Consider the following 24721-nt stretch of genomic DNA (forward strand, 5'->3'; position numbering starts at 1 on the left):
GTCTGTTCGTTTCATATTCTGTCGTTTCTCCGTTCGCCTGCGTAGAGTTGCCACCTACCCCGATATCCCATTCCCACATACATACATAGTTCTTGTCCATTTAAAATATTTTTTCCGCGGTTCGCAAAAATCTGCGTCGATATGTATGCAAGGCCATACAAAAACACGCATATTTACGTTGGTTTGTAACCAAAGCTGTTTGAGCGGCAAGGGAAGCGGTGACAATCGACGAACGATCATTATCGCTTATATTTTCGGCACAGCTCGGATTTTCTACCAACAACACAATGTGGTGATGCATTTACGTCGCGTCGTTATATCAGCAGATTGACTTTTTCAAATGAAAGCAAAAAACGTGAGCTTCGCCATTGGTTGTCCGTGTCAACGGAAGTTTCGCATGAAGCCTTGAGTGTACATATGTATTCACATACATATGTATACTGCAAGTAGACAAATTTACAAAACTTTTTCGTATGGTCTATCATATTTGTTTACATGCACACATACATATATGTACGTATGTATGTATGTATGCATGAACACATGTGCGCCACTTGGTCTTTTAAGATGACAACAAAACCTTTAATGACCAAAGCAAATACATACATATATGTACATACATATCTTTATGTACACAAATACAGCTATGGACACATACATACATATGTAAATGGCACAAAGTTGCATTTCACATAAATGCTAAAATTGTTTAAGTTAAAGTTGTTTAAAATGTAATAATTTTGCATTGAATTTGCTGCTGCTGTACTAGAGTTGTACTGTACAATTATGCGTAGTCAATGCTGATTTTGAGTGGACACATAAATGGCACAGATTACTTCGCAGAAGTTGTACTCGCGAAGATTTTAATTTGAGAACATCATATTTTGTGTTCTTGAAAAATAAATAATTAAAAGTATTTCAGTGAAAGAAATAGTATAAAATGGGATCCGGAAAGCATATCGCAAAAAATCATCCATTTAAATCATCACGGCAGGTAGCTCAACCAATCATTGGGCTTAGAAATATGTACATATCCTCTAGACTTGTCAGAAAACGTCTGAATCAGGCAAAATTGTTCGGCCGCATATCGAGGAAGAAACCACTCCTTTCAAAACAAAATATTTCAAAACGACTGATATTCGCCAAAGCTCATCAAGAGAAAAGCTTAAATTTCTGGAAAAATGTATTGTGAAGTGACGAAAAAAAGGTTAACAGGATAGGACCAGATGGACATCGTCCTAAGTGCCAAGAATGTAATCCTACAGTGGGGAGCATAAGTGAGTACATAGATAATATTTTTGTACTTAATAATGCATAACAAGAGTAATAATAAAGATAACAACAACAATTTTGTTTTCATTTGTTTGGTGTTTAGTAGACTTCAATTTTATTTATATTACAACAACAGAAAATATCTAAGTCCAATAACAAATTAATAAAAACCAAAACTACCTGCATGTACTCAATTTTGCACCCGTTATTATTTCAGCAATGCATTAAATATTTACCGTTTTTTTTTCAAATAGAGTGTTTAATGTATAGTAAATTCTGATCTTAGATAATGTTTTGCATATTGTGGACGTATTTTGAGATAACTAAAGAATAAATAATAAATAAATTTGAAAAAATATTTAAATAAAAAAAATATAAAAACAATGAAAAAAATATCGCGTGAAGTTGAGGACAAAATTGTTTCGATGACTGAAAGTGGATCTTCTTCTCGGCAAATTGCTCTGGATTTGAAAATAAGCCAGTCGGTAGTGATAAGAGCCCAGAAAAGAGATTGTCAATCAAATGTGAAGGTCAGAGGGCGTAAAAGTCTTTTGACAGATGCGGACGCAAGCCTAATGATGGCACAAATGAAAAAAGACAAGTGTTTGACATCAGGAAATGCAGCCTTGGAAATAGGTAAATCTGTCAGTCGATGGACTGCAAGAAGATCCCTCCACAAAATTGGGTATATCTCGGCGGTTAAAAAACAAAAACCTGCTCTATCTTCCAAAAATGTTAAGGCGCGACTAAAGTTTGCAAGAGATCATGTGAATTGGCCTCAAGACGACTGGAAACTTGTTATTTAGTCAGACGAATCAAAATTCAACCGGTTCCAGTCCGATGGTAAGCAATATTGCTGGCGCCACCCCAATGAAACCATCAAAAGACATCACGTGAAAGAGACTGTGAAACATGGTGGAGGTAACATCATGGTGTGGGGTTGCTTCACATGGTGGGATGTTGGACCGCTCCAGAAAATTGATGGAATTATGCGGAAAGAGGATTATTTGAACCTCTTGCATAGCCATCTTCCCGATTTTGTTGACAGGAGCGCTTATCCTGAAGAAGAAGACATATTTCAACAAGATGGTGACCCTAAGCATACCGCCAAAATCGTGAAGAAGTGGCTCAGTGAGCAAAAATTTCAGGTGATGGAGTGGCCGGCACAAAGTCCTGATCTCAATCCAATTGAAAATTTATGGTCAATTGTGAAACGACGATTAGGCACATACGAAATGGCACCTACAAGTCTTGGCGAGCTTTGGGAGCGTGTTGCCAAGGAATGGCTGGATATACCGGATGAAATAATTAAGAACTTGGTGGAAAGTATGCCAAAGCGCATGAAAAGCGTTATTAAAAACAAAGGTTTTTGGACAAAATATTGATTTCGCTCATTATATTCATATTTTAAAATGGTGCAAAATTGAGTACATGCAGGTTGTTTTGGTTTTTATTAATTTGTTATTGGACTCTGATATTTTCTGTTGTTGTAATATAAATAAAAACAAAATTGTTGTTGTTATCTTTATTATTACTCTTGTTATGCATTATTAAGTACAAAAATATCATCTATGTACTTACTTATGCTCCCCACTGTAGGTACACTCAGAAAACGATAAAGCATGGTGGCGAAATATTATTATGGTTTGAGGAGCATTTTCTTGGCATGGTGTAGGTCCGTTCGTAAGAATCAATGGAAAAATGGACAAGTTTCAGTTCTTGCACATTTAAAAAACCATACGGAACCATATGCTTTTGAGCCTATGCCAATTAAATGGAAATTTATATAAAAATATCCTGTCTGCCGTTACAAAAACTTGGTACGCTATACCTGAAGCTAAGTGTCAGAGTCTCGTAGAAAGTATGAGTCGCAGGTGTGAAGCAGTCATTAAAAATAAAGGTTACAGCACAAAATATTAGCAATAAAAACGTTTGTATGTAACAAAATTTGTAAAAATGCAATATGAACTAAATTTTTCAACTTTTTTAAGATTGTGTCATTTCTGTGTCCAACTCATTATACCAAAATTTTCGCATTTTGAAGATTATTTTTTTTAGCAATAAATTGCAACTTCATTTTGTACTGTTGTTGACGACAAAACCCAAACACTTGTTATTTATTAAAAACATTTATGTATGATACTATAACACAAACCAGAAGATATAAAAAATGTGCCCATAGCTGCTTAAGTTATATATTTATAGTACATATACATATTTATATGTATGTATTTATTTGCTGGACATTATGTACATATATGCGTGTTTGATAACATATATATTAAAAGACCAAGCGATCGCACATATTCACGTATGAGCATATGTATGTACTATATGTAAGCAATTATGTGCGCTTGGAAACAAATTTGAAAGAAATATATTGCATAATGTTTGTAGGTTTGTCCATACACAACTTTGTATGTACATAAATGTGTACACGTATTGCTTCATTCGAAATCTCCGTCAACACGGACAACCTATGGCGAAGCTCACGTTTTCTCAAGGAGTCAATGTGTCGAAGAACTGACGCAACGACAAAGCGACACAACATTGTGTTGGTCGTAGAAAATCCGAGCTGTGCTGGAAAAGAAGCGAACGGACGCCGATTGTCACCGCTTCCCATCCCGCTGTAACAGCTTGGCCCACAAGCTAGCGTAAATATGTATGTTCCTGAATGAGCTTGTACACATATCGACGCAGATTTTTGCGTACCGCGGAAATATATGTATGTAATTTAGATCTGCAAAATATTTTAAATGGACGAGAACTAAGTATATATGTTGCCACTTTTGTCACTTAATTCTTTGCTTTGCGGGTTTGCGGTGTTGACACTTGTCAGAAATTGTTCAGTTTATAATTTTTAGCTTTCGTCATCGTCGCGAAAAGACGCTTCGTGGCAAAGGCATGCTCAGGAGATGTAATGGTGTTTGTTTATATGAATGAAGCGAGTCTGCCGTTTGAAAGTGCACTTGCGCTCTTGAATGAAAATATTGTTGTTGTCTGTGTTTTCTACAAATTTGGGCATCGATTGAGACGATTGTTGTTTTTGTAGAACAATATTTTTAATTTTTGCGGGCGACATACTTATGTATGTACATATATATTTAGGCTTGTGTATGCATTATTTGTGTGGGAATGTCATACTCACATATGCATGCATGTACGTATGTACATACATATAGAGCAGCGAGCGCACATTATATTACTGATTAACGATAAAATATGTATATTATGACGTAACCGGCCAGTGGTTTTCATCCAAAGGAAAACATTTTACTAGTTCTTTAGAGAAACGTTAAGTTTTTCTAAAAAAGAAAATGCATCTTTTAGACCTTTATAGTTATTTAAAATTTTAAGAAGATTTATTACTGACTTAAACTTATGAATATAATGATGGCTTTGTTGGGTATCTCGTTAGAGGTCTTTTCCCTGCTTTTGATTCATTGTATGTCAGCGTGTGTCATACTTCCCTCCGACATGTTTTTAAAGCGATGACAAATTGTTGATCTTCACACTGACGAATTATTTCGGTGAGCTCGAAGTATCGAAATTGATCCCAAACCGGAGTTCCTGTAATTGCACGATAATGATTATTCCCTTTCGGCGAAAATATCCATCGATCTCCTATTGGTGGCAACTGTTTTAAGTCACCAAGCACGATAATTGGAATACGTCCAAAGTAAGCACTGCTCTTAAAAATTTGCTTTAGCCTACAATCTAAACACGCAAACATCTTTGCTCCAACCATTGAAATTTCTTAATTATTATAAGCCTAATATCTATGAGATTAGCATGAATAGCGTTCAGTGTGTCACTATTGAGGGGCCGAGGATCGGCGGAGGACTGGTTGACGGGGAGTGAAAAAACGGAATGAAGTGTTAGACCTCCAGTTCCAAATGCTGCTTTGCCAGTGGGTGGGCAGAGTAACACCTTGGCTGTTTCGGGGTTAGTTCCTGGTACACTGTTAGCGCGCAAGGTCATAGACTGATATATCGTCGTTATCAGCCGGGGTTTGACCACTCCAGCACCACCTCCGACATATTCGTATAAGATTTCTTCTTACTGACATTGTGCGTTACATAAGAAAATATTCCCTCTGCTTGTTGTTAAGTGATTGTACCATTGCCAGTAAATATCCTTCTAATATTAGAGGGAGTAGTTTAATTAATCGAACCGCCTTTTCTAGACTATTGTCGTCCTCTTGAAAAACATTAACATCTCCTATTTGCTCTGCACAGCTAGAGCTCTGGGTTCGGGATCCAAAAGTTTAGAGGCACCTCTCTCATCAGCTGTTTCTTCCGCTGAAACATCCAGGTTTTCCAGAATCCCTTCAAGCTCGTTGGATAAAAATTTGTCATATTTGAGCTTATTCTGTTTCAATTTGCTTCTTGTGTGCGTTGCAAACAGTCTCGACATAATTTTTTAAAAGCTCGGTCTCCTCATTTCTCCGTGGGTGAAACATCATGGCAGTTTCTCTGAAGAAATCAGCTCTTCAATTTTCAACGCTAAAACATTTCCAGCGCAGAAGAAGTGCTTACTTCCTTTTCATTAAAAATCCTGATCCATATTTTAATGCCATTGGAATATCCATTGTAGTCTCTATTATTAACAGAAATATTCCTACATGTTTTGAAAAATCTGAACCATGCTGCAAAATCTGCTAAGCATAGTTCTTCCAATTGATTGGACCTTTGAGAGTGGTGTTCCAGTAAGTACACTCGGTACATCTGTATATGTCCGTAAAGCATCCAATTCACGTCTGGACTTTAGCATCCTTAATCGATTGTTTGGATGTGATGTATTTATAAATATCTCCCCATTACTGGTTTCAGATAAATGCAGTCCCAAAATATTATAAGCTGCTTCTATAGCCGATATTTCCGATCCGTTTACAAATTTGTTTTCGATGAGCTGCAAATTTCTTTTAATGGAGCATTTATTTCCTCCAGGTATGTCTCAGTAGTGTTCATACTCCTATATTAGTTTTATTTAAATATTTGATCCATATTTGCTCTATGCAAGTTAAGGATATTTTTATTGTAGGCATTTTAGAAGCCTGGATAATTCACAGGCTAGTCTTTATTGTCAAGATGGTCGGATTTTGGCCAGTAATTTTTGTTCGTATCCCATAATTGACACAGATTTGGAGGCTGATATGTTGAAATGATCATCGCGAAAAGTGTGCGAACTTCAGTGGCATACGAAGTAGCTATCGCATCGTCCATCGTTTGATTCCAGCGATTACCAGTATCCAGCAATTGTAATTGCTGGCATGCTTCTCGAAAAGTTGCACACCCCGTACCATTCACACAATGACTCAACTGAAGTTGAACCGCGTACATTAATCAATAGCAACCGAAGGTAGAAACAATCCTAGTTTTTCGGGTGGATTGTGTAAATTCATCCTAATGCATTAGTTGATAAGACACCTGGATGTCAATCTACTGGTTGAGCTTGCTTTCTACGTAACTATTTTTCGACGATGCATTCCATGTATAATATCAAGGCATTTCCGAATAGTGAGAGAGATAAAACTCGTCAATGTCAAATTTGTTGTTGGAAGTGTTTCTGCTGGCTGTACTGTATTCTCTATGTTGAAAAACAATCTTTGGCTATTCTCCAAATGAACTGCCAGATGCACAATAGTCGGAAAATGTTCATGAATTGCAAAAGTAAATATCCTACAAAGCGCTTCATTGCTGGTCATGTATCGACCCATTTGATAATATCTCGTTCACGGTCAATAATCACCATGTTCTTTTCTTTGGTGACTGACTTATAATATCATCAATTTGATCTGGTGTAACCACCATTCACCATCCAAAGAAGAATGTGTGCGTGAGGCATACTTCTCTTTTGCCACTCAACAGAGTACATCCAGCATCTAACAGCACCACATTAACGTTGCTTCAAGATAAAGTCCATCAAACATCGTAGCTGTTGTTTGAAAAGTCGTGCTGTAATAGCCTGATGATCGCTTGCTGATTGACAGCGATCCATAATTCCACACTTATGTCATCACATCCTGGGAGTACTCATGTAGTTCTTGTGTCTTGGGCTGCCATACGTTGATGACAAAAAGAACGCCGACAGATATGCATTAGAGCGATCCCTTCGTGGCATCGTAGCAAATTTCAATCTATAATTGATCACTTAGTGTGAAACACACATAAAGTTTTCACTGAATAATTTTCAATAATTTTTCTTTTGAATAGCTGGAATAAAAAAGCGAACGACCGAAATTCAACGATTCAAATAATCTTATCTTATACATATATAAAAATGAATCGCAAAATGTGTTGGTAAGCGCATAACTCAAAAACGCCTGAACCAATTTCGCCAATTCTTTTTTTAAAATGTTCGTTGAGGCTCAAAGATGGTTTTTACAGCAAAAAAAAATTCGAATAATTGCCGGAAACCCCCTAAAAACAGCCCTTTTCTTTTTTCCATACAAACGAATGAATGTTTGTTTGTTAGTAACGCTAAGGGAACGACTGAACCAATCTTGATGCAATTTTCAGAGAATGTTCTATGTGGATCGGGGAAGGTTTGGAAATAAAAAAAACCTCTATGCTTTTCGTGAGGAAAAGTCGGAAAATTGGACGATTCCAAAAAGTTAATTTTTTCCATACAAATTTTTTTTCAATCTTTTTGTTTTGTTTTTCAATTATTTGAATCATTCAAATTTGTCGTTTGCTTCAAAAATTTTTGAAAATTATTCAGTGAAATGTTATGTGTGTTGCACACAAAGTGATCAATTACAGATTGAAATTTGAAATATCGGTCGGTGTTCTTTTTGCCATTTGATTAGCAGCGCAAGGCACTTGACCAAGTACTCCCAAGAAGCGATGGCATACGTGCGGTATTATGGATCGAGGTCAATCAGCAAGCGATCGTCACGATGTCACATCAAGACTTTTCAAGCAACAGCTTCGATGGACTTTATCTTGAAGCAACGTATATAATCACGTTCTCGGAATAAAACAAACGCTTTCGTTAGTGTCTGTAAAAGAACTCAATTCTTTATTTTCGTATCATTTACACTTATCCTATCTTATTTTAAAGCTTAATCCTAATTACTCTTCTAATATCTTCTTATTCTCTTACTCTAATTTCTCTTAAAACTAAGGTAGTAGTAAATATGTAAATGGATATGTATGTATGTTTGTATGGGTTCTTACATTACTATATACATATGTATGTATTATATAGGCGATATGGATGCTTACATTACTCCTCCCCGGCCAGAATAAGCAGTCCCTGCGTGTTCAAAAAATATCCAATATTTAAATAACTTTAATGTTTCTCTAAACATTATTTATATATTTCGTTTTACTTGCGTTTTATATATTTTTTTAAATTGTTTATTATTGGATACTAGGTAATTTCCTTCTTGCTTAAAATTTACAATTTTTTTATATTTGGGTTTTGATTTGCTTACTCTATTATTATTTACAATGTTGTTTGCAAAACTGTCCGTTTCTACCCTATTAGTTTTTTGGTTTAACACATTTATTCTCTTAGATTTTCTCTCATGTACCATTTTGGTAAGTTTAGATATATCTTCTTGTGAAATTATATTATTTAAAAGATCTATTGGTCGATATTTGGTAGTACTATGAATAGTGTTGTTGTATGCTACTATTGCTTTATATACATTTTCCATGATATCATCTTTATTATTAGAATCTGCATTGAAAAGTCGAATGTGTTCGTTTAGAGTACCATGTAATCTTTCTAAAGGGTGATTTTTTAAGAGCTTGATAACTTTTTTAAAAAAAAAAACGCATAAAATTTGCAAAATCTCATCGGTTCTTTATTTGAAACGTTAGATTGGTTCATGACATTTACTTTTTGAAGATAATTTCATTTAAATGTTGACCGCGGCTGCGTCTTAGGTGGTCCATTCGGAAAGTCCAATTTTGGGCAACTTTTTCGAGCATTTCGGCCGGAATAGCCCGAATTTCTTCGGAAATGTTGTCTTCCAAAGCTGGAATAGTTGCTGGCTTATTTCTGTAGACTTTAGACTTGACGTAGCCCCACAAAAAATAGTCTAAAGGCGTTAAATCGCATGATCTTGGTGGCCAACTTACGGGTCCATTTCTTGAGATGAATTGTTGTCCGAAGTTTTCCCTCAAAATGGCCATAGAATCGCGAGCTGTGTGGCATGTAGAGCCATCTTGTTGAAACCACATGTCAACCAAGTTCAGTTCTTCCATTTTTGGCAACAAAAAGTTTGTTAGCATCGAACGATAGCGATCGCCATTCACCGTAACGTTGCGTCCAACAGCATCTTTGAAAAAATACGGTCCAATGATTCCACCAGCGTACAAACCACACCAAACAGTGCATTTTTCGGGATGCATGGGCAGTTCTTGAACGGCTTCTGGTTGCTCTTCACCCCAAATGCGGCAATTTTGCTTATTTACGTAGCCATTCAACCAGAAATGAGCCTCATCGCTGAACAAAATTTGTCGATAAACACATTTCGAACCGAACACTGATTTTGGTAATAAAATTCAATGATTTGCAAGCGTTGCTCGTTAGTAAGTCTATTCATGATGAAATGTCAAAGCATACTGAGCATCTTTCTCTTTGACACCATGTCTGAAATCCCACGTGATCTGTCAAATACTAATGCATGAAAATCCTAACCTCAAAAAAATCACCCGTTACATCCGCATTACCAGTTTTCAAATAAGCTGTTGTTGTGTGGAAGTTTATCTGTTGGTCCTTTAAGAATTCCCTAACTACAGCAGTATCTAGCTCATTGTCGAAAACTACTAACTTTGGTTTACCTAAATATTGTATTCTCTGCTTGAGTGCCTTCAGTATCGATACCCAGGTCCTGTCTTCCAGGTTGTAAGCAGTTGCGTATTTCGTAAGTTTATCTATGCTTGTAAGATACATCGTGCCGCGTTGTGGATACCATATATCAAAATGAACGATATCATTGTGCTTTTCTGGTGTAGATGTAATGTTAAAGCTATGCTTTATTGGGGTCCTATCGAATTTCGCAAGTTTACATATTTCGCAACTGTTAATGTATTTTTGTATTTCTTTCTGAAACTTAGGGTAGTAATAAACTCTTCTCAATTCTTCATAAACTTCGTTAATACCTCTATGATTATTTTTAATGTGCGTATTTTGTATTAATTGTAAAAGCTTTTCTCTATCAATTATATCTTCTAAGATTGAATGTGCTTTTAACACCTTTAAGCTTTTGTTTCTCGCAAAATATTTAATATACAAAGATTGGAATTCTTTGTATAATTCAATATTTTGGCAATAAACTACTGCAAGTCCTTTCGCAGGTAGTTTTTCTCGCAGGAAATCCAAAAGGGCATCATTATTTGTTACTTTTAAGCAGTGTCGAATTTTAGTTTTGAACATAATTTTTGTTGAACAAGAATTCGTATTTGAACTTTGAATGAATAATTGATTTTTAAATAAATTAATTGGTTGTTCGGTTATTTTAATGTAGTCAGTATCATCGCTTTCTGCGCTATGCACTGTGTTAACATCTTCATCGAATAATTCATTTAGATTAATTACTATTCCACTATTTAATGATTCATAATTTAACCTACTTAGGCCGTCTGCGATTACGTTTTCTTTTCCTTTTATATAACTAATATCAAAATCGAACTCATTTAGCATAATTTTCCATCTTTGGATTTTAGCATTTGGTTCTTTTATATTGTGAAGCCAAACTAGTGGACGGTGGTCTGTTTTGATTACAAACCTACGACCGAAAAGATATGGGCGAAAATATTTCGTTGCCCACACTATGGCTAATAACTCCTTTTCAATTGTGCTGTAATTTTTTTCGTGGCCGTTTAAAGTACGGCTGGCAAAAGAAACAGCTTTATTTCCTTGCATAAGTGCGGCTCCTAATGCAAAATTACTGGCATCAGTAACAAGAGTAAAAGTTTTATTAAAATCGGGATGAATAAGAATAGGATCATTTTTAAGCAACATTTTTAATTTTTCAAAAGCCGCTATATAATCTTTATCACAAGTATTAACTTTTATTCCTTGTTTGAGATATTTAATGAGATGGTGAGCTATTTTGGAGTAATCCTTAATAAAACGTCTGTAAAACCCAGTTATACCCAAAAATGATTTTATTTCTTTTTGTGTTTTAGGTAATAGTACTTTTTCTATGGTTTCAAGTTTCTTAGGGTTTGGTTTAATACCTTCAGCAGTTACTAAATGACCCAAAAACTCAGTTTCTTTTGAGAGGAATTTGCACTTGTCAACTTGTAATTTCAAATTGGCTTGACCCAAACGTTTCAAAATTTTGTCTATTGCTTCTAAATGTTCTTCTATACTAGTTGAAAAAATCAGAACATCATCTAAATAAACTAAGCAGATTGAACCAATGTATTCTTTCAATACATGGTTAATCATACGTTGGAAAGTAGCCGGCGCATTACGAAGGCCAAATGGCATACGCATAAACTCATAATGCCCAGTGGCTGTAGAAAAAGCTGTTTTTGGAATGTCATCGGGATGTACTTCTATTTGGTGAAATCCCTTGGCTAAATCAAGAGTAGAGAAATATAAACACTTTCCTAGTTTGTCGAAGATATCGTCAATATTTGGCATAGGAAATCTGTCTTCAATAGTAATATCGTTTAACTTTCGATAGTCAATTACTATACGCCATTTTTGTTCATTGGAAGAATCTAATTTTTTTGGAACTATCCATATTGGGCTATTATATGGACTACTTGAATGCCTAATTATGTTTTGTTTTAACATATTTTCAATCTGGTCATTAACTTCTGCTTTATGTACCTCAGGGTACCTATATAATTTGGAATACACTGGCATATCATGCTTCGTTAGAATTCTATGCTTTATTTCATTGGTAAAAGTTAAATTATCGTTCTTGTTGTAAAATACATGTTTATACTTTTTAATTATATTAGTTAATTTTTCCTTTTCATATTTTTCGAGATGGTCTGTTTGGATTTGAGATAATATATCAGGTTTTTCAATTTCGCAATTATAAAAGCAGTTATCTTTATAAGCTAATTCATTATAATCTTCTTCCTCTTTAGATAAACATATTGTTATTACAGCATTACTTGTAATTAATTGTCTACAAGGTATATTTATTATGCAATTTAAATTTTGTAAGATATTATTACCTATAAGTCCATCAAAGTTTTCATTAAACGCGTATTCTAAAAATTCGCAATTATAATCTTTTATATTAAATTCTCGAAATATGGGAAATTTGCAAAGTTTTGTAATTATTATCTTTCTACCTAATGCTTTTGCTACTACGTTTACATTTTGCTTCAAATTCGGATGACATATACCAGGATTAATTATACTGAATTCAGCACCAGTATCAATTATAAACTTTAACTTTTTTATAGGATTATTAATTATTATATATGGAAGTTTTGATTGCCTGCTATTGGAAAATTTACGTTCGAATTTCCTATTTCCATTGGTTCATCTTGTTGATTATTGTTTCTCATATTAGGTGCATTTTGACTTCTTAAAATCGGCTGTCTAAATTGGTAATCATAATTATTATTATTGGAATTTGGTTTATTTCTATTTGTGTTTTGTGAGTAATTGGTCCGCTTCGTTTGACTAGTAAAATTTGAATTTCCTAGGTTATCATTACATGGATTATAATTTGTATTAGAATGTGGATTTTGATATGGAAAATTTTGTTGGGTCTCAAAATGCTGATTATGTTTATTACTCGTATTTGTAAAATTAAACGATTTCTTTTGAAAGGAATTGTTTTGGTTATTATAATTATTGCTAAAGTTAGTTCTTATATTTGTATTCAAATAGTCTCTTTTTGCAGGTCCAAACTGTGTATAATTTTGATGCTTTGCTTCTAATATAATTTTAAATGCGTCTTCTAATGTTTCAGGATCTCTGGCGAATATCATAGTACGTGTTGGTTCAGGAAGATGATCCCTAAAAGTTTTAAGTGAAATTCTGTTTACTTCTTCAGTCGTATAAGTAGTGTCGCCATGAGTTAAATTTCTATTATGTATTCTGTTAGCCAGTTTACTTATTTTAAAATAATAATTTTCAATTGTCCCATGTAATCTGCATGTTTTTAATTCGTCCATTAAGTCATTACTACTGTATTTTTCGCCAAAATTTTTTGTTAAAATTTCTTTCAAAATATGCCACGAATTTACGTTAGAGTGCCTGTGTATGGCTTCCCGAGTTTTGCCAACACATTTGTTTTTAATATACCCAAAAAGTATATTTTGATTAGTACTATCAAATTCTAGAATAGATGGGAGAATATTTTCAACCTGATCTATATAATCTGGCAATTGATTAGTATCATTGCCGTCAAAACTTTCAATATTTTTTATGCAAGTTAAAACTAGGTTAAATCTACTTATTTGTAACGCTTCCATAGCTAAATATTTAATTCAACTTATGTGTGTGTAAAAGGGAAACTAATATATTGTTAAAAGAAGAAACGAGAGAAAGTACTAATAAATAAAATAAAATATGTTTACATATATATATAAGTATATATATATACATATATGTGTATACTTATGTATATGTTTGTGAATCCTGTGTTCTTGCTGTTACTCTTGCTGCCTTGCTGGACGTTTGTTGCTGCTGTATTAAGCTCCAGTTGATTGCAGTTGTTGCTATTTTAATTTCGCCAAATATAAATGCACAATTATTGTTTTTGTTTTTGACTTCTCTTTTGTTTTATGATTTCTCTGCTGCACTGAAAAGTTTTGTTGTTGTGTTTCTCTTTTGAAACGTCTTAGATAATATAGGCACCGTTTCAAAGAGATTTGAAGTTCCTTTCACCTTCACAGAGGTCGCAAATTCATAGTTATCCGCTTTTAACCGCGACTATCTGACCTTCATAGAGGACACAATAACCGTTGCAGCCAGCTAGTTGTTTGTGTTTTTCGATGAGTTCCTCTAATCCTCTTATTTTCGAATGTGCACGTTTTATACTTTTCTTTATTTAGTTTTGCTTTTTTTATATTTATTTTATTATTAATCCTTTTTTATTTTGTAATTGCTTTCTTTTGTAATCTACTACTCCCTTGCTTATTTAATTAAAGCATTGGTTTGCTCAGCACGATTTACAAAAAGATTGTTTGATTTAAAGAACTAAATTTTTGCTCAGCGGCTAATTAGAAATGTTTCTCACATATTTTTTTGTTTTTAATTATTTTAAGGTGTTGCGTTTCGCGTTGTTTTTTTTTCGAGTTTTCACGTCACGTATATCACGTGATCTTTATGCTGTCTTTCTTGTGGATCCCGTTTCTTTCCCCAGGTATCACCTTGATTGCCCTTGGAATTGGTAGAGGTCACCGTCAACCACACATTATAGAGAATTGACAAGTTTTATAAAGTTATCAATTTAAAGAAAACCTATAACTTCCCACAAACTGTTAAGCTTATTTTATTTAATTTCACCGCTTTGACAATGTTTAGTTTTTATAAACTTTTTTTTTGTAAAAATGTTTTTTTTTTTTTTTTTTTTTTTTTTTAAACACTGGTACAATTGTTTTCTTCTTTTTTTTTTTTTTTTTTACGTTTATTCAAACACAAAAGTCTATTTATTTAAAAAAAACTTTACGTATTTATAAATATATGTATTAAGAATTTTAAAATTTGACTCTGATCAAAAATATTATTCTTAATAACAAGTTTTCCTCGTCGCCAATCACGTTCTCGGAATAAAACAAACGCTTTCGTTAGTGTCTGTCAAAGAACTCCATTCTTTATTTTCGTATCATTTACACTTATCCTATCTTATTTTAAAGCTTAATCCTAATTACTCTTCTAATATCTTCTTATTCTCTTACTCTAATTTCTCTTAAAACTAAGGTAGTAGTAAATATGTAAATGGATATGTATGTATATTTGTATGGGTTCTTACATTACTATATACATATGTATGTATTATATAGGCGATATGGATGCTTACATTACTATATATGGTGCTATTAGATGCTAGATGTACTCTGTTGAGTGGCAAAAGAGAGGTTTGCCCCACGCACACATTCCTTTTTGGATGGTGGTTACACCAGATCAAATTGATGAAATCATTTCTGCTGAAATTCCTGATGTAAAGAAAGATCCAGTATTATAAAAACTAATAAGGTTAATGGACCTTGCGGATACCACAATCCCACTTCGATTTGTATGTCTGACAATAAATGCACGAAACACTATCCACGTGCTTTTCTTTCGGAAACACAAACTAGAAGTGATGGATATCCACTTTATCGACGTTGCTGACTAGACGATGGCAGAACATTCAGCTTTCAATTTAGAAGAGTGAATATCGAAGTATTTTATTGTCTAATTCATATTCAAAGCGCATATCAATGTTGACTATTGCAGTTTGGTGTAATCAATAAAATACGATTGTAAGTACGTCACCAAAGGAAGCAACATGGCGGTTATTGGTCTTGAACGATACGGTTGATACGTGAACTGCACTAAAGCGCTTTGTAGCGCTTTCCGACTGTTGTGCGTCTCGCAGTTAATTTGGAGAATGGCCAAAGAGTGTATTTCAACCCAGAGAATACAGTACAGCTAATGGAAACACCGCCAGCAACAAAATTAACATTTACGTGTTTTTGCTCAACTTTCGTCAGTGATCCGTTTGCGAGGAGATTCGGAAATACCTCGATATTATGCATGGGATGCATCTTTGAAGAAATAATTACACAGAAAGCAAGGCCAACCAGTAAATGGACATGCAGGTGTGTTATCAACTAATGCATTAAGATGAATTTACACAATCCACCCGAAAAACGACGATTGTTTCTACCTTCGGTTGCTATTGATAAATGTACGCGGTTCATCATTTGAGTCATTGCGTACTGTGAATGATACGGTGTGTGCAACTTTTTGAGAAGCAAGCTAGCAATTACAATTGCTGGAAAATGATAATCACTGGAATGCAAATGAAGTTCGCACAGTTTTCACGATAATCATTTCGACATATCAGCCTTCAAATCCGCGTCTATTATGGGATACGAACAAAAATGACATTGCTGAAGACATTTTGCATCTAAAAATTGAATATGGATAAATTCCGGTTGATACTTCCAGTGGTTTGATATCAATTCCATCTGCCGTTTATCGATTCACGAAAGATGAACTCATCAAGAATGTTTATCCGAACATTGGCCAAATTATCTTAACTACGATTCCTTGAGGGTACGCGCAATGTTAACTGCCAAAAATACCGGAAGTCAAATTCCGGGAGAATTGTTTGGTATGCAACCGCATCATTTGCATCTCAAAGTTTGATCTGTCGTTATTATGCTTCGCAATCTACAAGCGCCGAAACTGTGTAATGGAACGCGACTGATTGTGACGCACCTATCGAATACAAGGGGGCAGAATGCTTGATTCTACGAATTTGTTTGAGTTCTCACGATTTGCCATTTCAGTTCAAACGGATTCCGTTTCCAGTAAAAATAGCATTTGAGATGACAATCATCAGGACACAAGGATAGTCGCTAGAAGTGTATGGTATAAATTTTGAGCTGCTGCTTGAGTTGGAAAACTATCTTCTCTGTACATTTACGCACCGAAACAGAAATCAAAAAATGTTGTTTATCAAGCTGCGTTACATTGAAAATAAAAGAAATGATAAATTTAACTTTCTTTTCATTTGAAAACACATATGTATGTAATTTCACGCAGGAAAACGGCTGCGGGGTCAGCTAGTTTATAAATAAAAATATTGAAAAACATACAAAAAAAAATGTGTGTGGAAAAAAGTTAATTTTTAGAATTGTCTAATTTGGAAAATAGATAGTAGCCGATTCTCAGACCTACTGAATACGCAATAAAATTTGGTAAAAATCGGTAGAGCCGTTTCGGAGGAGTACGGTAACTAACATTGTGATATGGAAATTTTATATATTAGATAATAAAGTATGTGTCTGGAAAAATTAAGGCATTATGGCAAATTAAAAAAAAAATATATATATTTTTGCTCTTATTCTTATGTTACGTATTCTTAACACAATTTTCAATTTGTTGTCTCAATTAGTTACGTCATACCTTACTACTTTTTTTGAAAGCTCAAATTGGAAAGTAATTAATATAATAACCGATTTGTTTAGAATATATTATTTGTATAGTGGTTAATTCTGATTACATTATAAAAATAATGTAGAATACTAATTAGTTCCATTACACCAACAAACTATTTTACATTGCGGAGAAAGTTGGTTCGCTATTTAATGAAAAAAGTAATTCATGTCAAATTTTGTGATAATATTTAGCCAAAGTTGCCCATATATGAACTTGATTTTGATTTGTCAGTTTGTACGGCAGTCGAACCTTAATTCTTTTGAAGGTTAAAGTGATATCTTGAGAAATAATCGATGCTAAATTTCATGAACACTTGTCACATAAGAATTGTTGATTTTGAATGCCAGGTTTTGTTATCCAACCAGCAAAATTTCTTCAACTTTTGTAGAGTTACCTTAGAGAATAAACCACGACGAATTTGCAGAATATATCTCGTTAGCTGAAAAAGTCTCCAATGCAAGCATATGACTCCCATCGATCAGTTCGTATAGCAGCTATATGCTGTAGATAACCGATCTGAACAATTTCTTCGGAGATTACATTGTTGCCTTAGAAAATAATTTATCCGTGAATATATCTTGTCAAATGCAAAAGTTTTCCATACCAGCACTAGATTCCTATCGTTCAGTTTGTATGGCAGCTTCATCCGATATCAGCCGTTCCGACAAATAAGCTTATTGAAGAGAAACTGACGTTTGCAAAATTCCAAAACGATATCTTAACAAGTAAGGAAGGGCTAAGTTCGGGTGTCACCGAACATTTTATACTCTCGCATGATAAAGTGATAATCGAGATTTCATTATCCGTCATTTACATATTTTTTTATTTTGCTGTAAAATTAATTAGAATTAAATTCTGAGATATTTACCGATATTTTCGGTGAAAAATTAGGTTAGGTTAGGTTAGGCACTGAGTTCTTCGTGTTCGATATCAGGGACCTTGAAAAGTTATATTCCATTCACGACAATTTTTCCACAAGGGATACCTCAGCTCAAATACCGTATTTGTGTAAAGTTTTATTCCGCAATCATTATTAGTTCCTAATGTATATATTATACAGAGAAGGCATCAGATGGAATTCAAAATAGCGTTATATTGGAAGAAGTCGTGGTTGTGAACCGATTTTACCCATATTTCGGACATGTCATTAGGGTGTTAAAGAAATATTATATTAGAATTTCATTGAAATCGGGCGAGCATTTCCTGAGATATGGTTTTTGGTCCATAAGTGGGCGACGCCACGCCCATTTTCAATTTAAAAAAAACCTGGGTGCAGCTTCCTTCTGCCATTTCTTCCGTAAAATTTAGTGTTTCTGACGTTTTTTGTTAGTCGGTTAACGCACTTTTAGTGATTTTCAACATAACCTTTGCATGGGAGGTGGGCGTGGTTATTATCCGATTTCTTCCATTTTTGAACTGTATATGGAAATGCCTGAAGGAAACGACTCTGTAGAGTTTGGTTGACATAGCTATAGTAGTTTCCGAGATATGTACAAAAAACGGGGCGGGGGGCGGGGCCACGCCCACTTTTCCAAAAAAATTACGTCCAAATATGCCCCTCCCTAATTCGATCCTGTGTGTCAAATTTCACTTTAATATCTTTATTTACGGCTTAGTTATGACACTTTATAGGTTTTCGGTTTCCGCTATTTTGTGGGCGTGGCAGTAGGCCGATTTTGCCCATCTTCGAACTTAACCTTCTTATGGAGCCAAGAAATACGTGTACAAGTTTCATCACGATATCTCAATTTTTACTCAAGTTACAGCTTGCACGGACGGACGGACATACAGACATTCGGATTTCAACTCTACTCGTCACCCTGATCACTTTGGTATATATAACCCTATATCTGACTTTTTTAGTTTTAGGACTTACAAACAACCGTTATGTGAACAAAACTATAATACTCTCCTTAGCAACTTTGTTGCGAGAGTATAAAAATTGAGGGACTAGTTCGTATATATACAGACTGATCATTTATATATATTGTATATTTTATTGGGTCTCCGACGCTTCCTTCTGGGTGTTACAAACTTCGTGGCAAATTTAATATATCCTGTTCAGGGTATAACGAAATGTAATTTACATATAATATCATTGTAATATATTAAGTTTTTTAGAATATTATGATAGTATGTTATATATATACATATATGTATATAGCATATCTACATACTCATTTCTGAAATTATAATATACTGTATTATCGAACATATGAAATATTTAAAAAGTAACTCGTATTTGCACATTAACCACAAATATTACTACATATATTCTGAGCATAATTTTCACTCTGTTCACGCGCCACTGTCAAAATTTCTCCTTCTGAGCTTGCTGTGGTGAAACACGCTCATCGCATTTTGTCAGCTAAAAATATTTTTACATTAATGTTAGAACTTAGTCTTACCGTTCAATAATTTCCAAATAAGACAGCAGACGCACTTAATACAGAATAAAATTTATTCTTTTTTCAATGAGTTTACATAAAAAAAAAAAAAATTATTGAGATTATCACAATATAGGAAAAGATGCTGATTCTAGATGGGCTGTTCCTTCAATCTCAAAATTCCGGTCGTCTCTAAGCCAACCAACGGCAAATCTTTCACAACCTTTACGAAGTCTGGTACTGAAACGGCGTAGCAATAACCCTTCTTGATGTTTTTCCTATTCCAACAACGATCACCCTTCTTGATGTTTTTCCTATCCCATTTAATCCAATCAACATCGTCTGATACATCCTCCGCAATCAGATATCCTCCGGTTTTCAGTTCATCGATTTTCAGATAGGGGTTATTCACTCCAACGATAGCGATACCTTTACGGGAGTCAGCATCGATAACAACAATGTAAAATAGTTTCGGCACTGGTATGACATTATTATCGTCCCCTAGGTATAACTCCTGTTGTATATTGTTTTCGTCTGGCAAACGGCAAACACCACAGGTACCAGTAAAGTAGATTAGGGACCTATTACTGTCATGAGCTAACTGACGGACGTCATCCTCAAGGTGCGACCAGTTACCGGCATTGAAGGACTGCCATTGTGGCATTACATTCACATGATGAAAAGTGCCCTTTTGTTGGCCACTGTATGTCATGTCAGCTTTGGGAGCCAAGTGGCCACGGGTCAGGCGATTTTCCTCTGTCACGTAAATCAAAGCATTCTCTCCAATTTGGCGCCTGAGTGCCTTAATTTGTTCGGATAATTTATAAAAATGGTCAATGTCTATACCACCAAAGAAATCACCGGAAGTGAAGTTTGTACGCTTTACTTTTATTTGGCGGTGAATACTTGCAGGAGTAAGGATGCGTTTAACGTAACGAGGTATTTGGCGAATTTTGTCAAAACACACTTGCATTGTTGGTATCGCGTACCTTGACCCATTGGAATCAATTTTGATGCCGAAAATAAACAATTCGGTGCCTTCGCCGCTGCAGCAAAGCCCTGTTCGTATTGGTGTTGGCATTGATATGGTAGTGCAATTGATCTTTGAGAAATTGAATTTTTCATTGTTTATAAAAAAATCTTTATCGCCGGCACATTGCGCCTGCAGAGTTTGTCCGCCGTACGGCTCTGCAAATTTATCAGCGCAGTGGAAACTCAACCAATGGCCATGGGGCACTACAATTTCACCACTTGAATTGGGTTGCATGTACTCAAGTTGATTGTGTGGCGTAAGAATTGGCGAATTGTCGAGCATATCGCCATTGATTTTCACTTTACAAGATTGTTTTTTGTCATATTTATCTAAATCCTTGTTTAATTCAAAACTATTTATCGGTTTATTCGTGGTACTGTCACTTTGTCCATTAGTCGGACTATTTTTAATGGGTGCTTCAGGCTGCTCGATATATAATAACCCAATAATTACTACAACTACAACTATAAGTAGCGAAAATATGAAATTCGGGCTTTGCATTTTCGTTGCTTTATAAAAACTTGACGATAATTTTTTTTTCCACAATCACTAACTTTTGAGGCCGTATATAGCTGTCTACTAAACTTTAGTAACTAAAGTTCTTGCGAAGCATTCTCCGATATAAAGCCTTTTGTTTACCGCATGATTACTCACAATGAAGAGTGAACTTGATCGCTGATTTCTCAGAGTAAGTACTATTCTCTCAATTACTCACAATAATTCCAACTGGAGACAAATTTGTTGCGCTCTTCAAGCAGCTACACCAATTTTGCATGTGTCGCGTTGTGATCAGCAGCATTGGCATTTTATTGTATTTGGAAAAAACAAAAAGATAATTTCGTAAGTAAAGGGTTGATTAATAAGCTTAGAAAATTGTAAAAATTCATAAATAAAAACCAAATAAGAAAGAATGAAGTCAAATACACTTTTACACTGTAGTTCTTGGTTTTAGTAGAATTTATTCGTATTCAACTTTAAAGTGGCGCTTATAGCCCTGACAGACGAGCAAAATTAATCCGCATTGAAATTTTATGGTGATAGACGGCAGACTTGTGCATTTAGACAGCTGATAGTGAAATTTGTTTATTTAATAAAAAAAAGTGAAATGAAAATGAATAAGATAAATCATCAATAGAAATTTTGGTATTTTTGGCAAAATCAATATAAATTTAACGAAAAAATTCGTTTATTATTAACTACGTCAAAAGATAATAGAGTGAAATTAAAAGCAATAATTGATTGTAATGCGGAAAAAGTATGCGAAAAAGTTAGGAGTATTGGAAAAATGGATAGCAAACTGCGCGTTGTGTATTTTCTGCCATCAAAAAATATTGAAATTTGTTTTTGTTAATGCATATACTTTAATTAGCAATATAAAACTGCTTACCTCTGATGCTGTAAACGCAAAGGAGGCAGAAGACTTCAAGCGACACCTGTCAAAAAATAGCAAACATGCATTAACATGGGTCAAAGCGCAAGTAAATGTGAATTAAGCCCGCTAATGCATATTAGCGCTATCGTCTGTCAGGGCTATTACACTATTGCTAAATTACTTTGCTAAGATTATCTTTGTTTTGGTAATTGAAACTCTGACCAAATTATTGAAATATTTCAAATGAAGCTTCGGTGGTATTGTGTTTCTTAATTATATGTATACTTACCTATAGAAGTAAGTTCTTACTTTTCACTTAATCCTTTTTCTTAGCGTAGCGCCATGTTGTTTTAAATGTGAGAGATAACACTGCTACTTCCGAGACCCCACTGCAACATAAAACTTCTTTTAGTTACTAAGGAAGTGGAAATTATTCCACGTATTCATGAAATATGATTATATTATTTTACATATAATGTATATATTTTAGATATTATCGAATTTTTAGATATTTACTTTATTTTCAATAAATTGAGAGTAAGGAGATATCAACCAGGGAGAGTCTTTTGTAGAAATCTAAGGGTCTATACCAGTGTGACATTAAAACAAAAATTTTTTGCTTTTTCGATAGTTTATATTTCCAAAAATATCCTATGAAATTTGCAAGATCGTATCTTGAATAGTTTTTGAATGGCAAGTTCTAAAGGGCGGCTGCTCGCAGTTATAAATATACAATACTTAAGTGAAACTTTAAACGTGTTTTTCTCTAAACGAAATTTTTAAAAATTGCTGACATCTTAACTCAACAAAAAACCAAGAAAATTACCGATCAACTTTTAATTAAAACTGAGTATTTTTGAGTACATTTACTTTACAATGACTTACGACCTTTTTGATTGCTTGAAATTTGTCAATTTAGCATTCGCCTTTACTATAAATATGACGTCATCTACCCTATATTAAGTGAAAAGGATTTGACTTTTTCTTTCGTACAAGTGAGAAAGCGTTGCATGGCCGGAATCCATAAGCTAATTAAAATTGTATTGATACGAATATAACTACATATACATACATACATATGTATAAGTATGTGTACATAAATCATGCCACAGAAAAAGGAAGAATGCTTTGGAATCGTGAATAAACATGTTTTTACTGAGATCTTTGGTCGAAAGACTCAGCACCTTATTTAGATATGTAACGGGTGATTTTTTTGAGGTTAGGATTTTCATGCATTAGTATTTGACAGATCACGTGGGATTTCAGACATGGTGTCAAAGAGAAAGATGCTCAGTATGCTTTGACATTTCATCATGAATAGACTTACTAACGAGCAACGCTTGCAAATCATTGAATTTTATTACCAAAATCAGTGTTCGGTTCGAAATGTGAAAATCCGCTTTTTTATCGACAAATTTTGTTCAGCGATGAGGCTCATTTCTGGTTGAATGGCTACGTAAATAAGCAAAATTGCCGCATTTGGGGTGAAGAGCAACCAGAAGCCGTTCAAGAACTGCCCATGCATCCCGAAAAATGCACTGTTTGGTGTGGTTTGTACGCTGGTGGAATCATTGGACCGTATTTTTTCAAAGATGCTGTTGGACGCAACGTTACGGTGAATGGCGATCGCTATCGTTCGATGCTAACAAACTTTTTGTTGCCAAAAATGGAAGAACTGAACTTGGTTGACATGTGGTTTCAACAAGATGGCGCTACATGCCACACAGCTCGCGATTCTATGGCCATTTTGAGGGAAAACTTCGGACAACAATTCATCTCAAGAAATGGACCCGTAAGTTGGCCACCAAGATCATGCGATTTAACGCCTTTAGACTATTTTTTGTGGGGCTACGTCAAGTCTAAAGTCTACAGAAATAAGCCAGCAACTATTCCAGCTTTGGAAGACAACATTTCCGAAGAAATTCGGGCTATTCCGGCCGAAATGCTCGAAAAAGTTGCCCAAAATTGGACTTTCCGAATGGACCACCTAAGACGCAGCCGCGGTCAACATTTAAATGAAATTATCTTCAAAAAGTAAATGTCATGAACCAATCTAACGTTTCAAATAAAGAACCGATGAGATTTTGCAAATTTTATGAGTTTTTTTTTTTAAAAAAGTTATCAAGCTCTTAAAAAATCACCCTTTACATACATAAGTATGTATGGTGCACAGTAAGAGAGCGTTTGTGCGATAACAGAATGTGCATCTGTGTGCCGATCGTGTGTGTGTGACTTGCTTTCCAAGTGGATAACACTCTGTTGTTTTCTGCCTTGCGCTAAATTCTGAACTTTCTAGAAATAAATATATCGATATTGCCAGATACTCTAGAAATATTTACATAGATATATCCATGTTTCGATATTGCCATACTGATGTACAATATTAAATTATTGAGGAATCTACGAGGTTTCGTAAGAATGCTGTCGTGCTATTCAACTCAATGAAACACCGCATTAATCGTTTTTTAAAATAAACTTTAAAGTGTGCGAACAAATAATGTCTGCCACTCAGAGAGATTCGTCCAGATATTTTCTTTAAGTTCTTTTGATTAAAACTATAGT

The 24721-nt window shown here is 34.5% G+C and overlaps 2 protein-coding genes across 2 annotated transcripts in view; one reads left to right on the forward strand and one right to left on the reverse strand.

Moving 5' to 3' along the window:
• Window positions 1–24721, forward strand: part of LOC105223793 (uncharacterized) — a 43126-nt gene that overhangs the window by 13557 nt on the left and 4848 nt on the right. The window lies entirely within an intron of this gene.
• Window positions 19808–21377, reverse strand: LOC105223772 (uncharacterized). The gene has a single exon (XM_011201603.4). It carries the CDS (start codon window positions 21286–21288, stop codon window positions 19906–19908), a length of 1383 nt encoding a protein of 460 aa, XP_011199905.2. The 5' UTR covers window positions 21289–21377; the 3' UTR covers window positions 19808–19905.

This window comes from Bactrocera dorsalis, chromosome 5, assembly GCF_023373825.1.
Source record: "Bactrocera dorsalis isolate Fly_Bdor chromosome 5, ASM2337382v1, whole genome shotgun sequence".
NCBI classification, from domain to species: domain Eukaryota; kingdom Metazoa; phylum Arthropoda; class Insecta; order Diptera; family Tephritidae; genus Bactrocera; species Bactrocera dorsalis.

Bases quoted from the DNA above. Each gene is read 5' to 3' on its own strand.
- LOC105223772 (XM_011201603.4), bottom strand. From the start codon at position 21,288: ATGCAAAGCCCGAATTTCATATTTTCGCTACTTATAGTTGTAGTTGTA.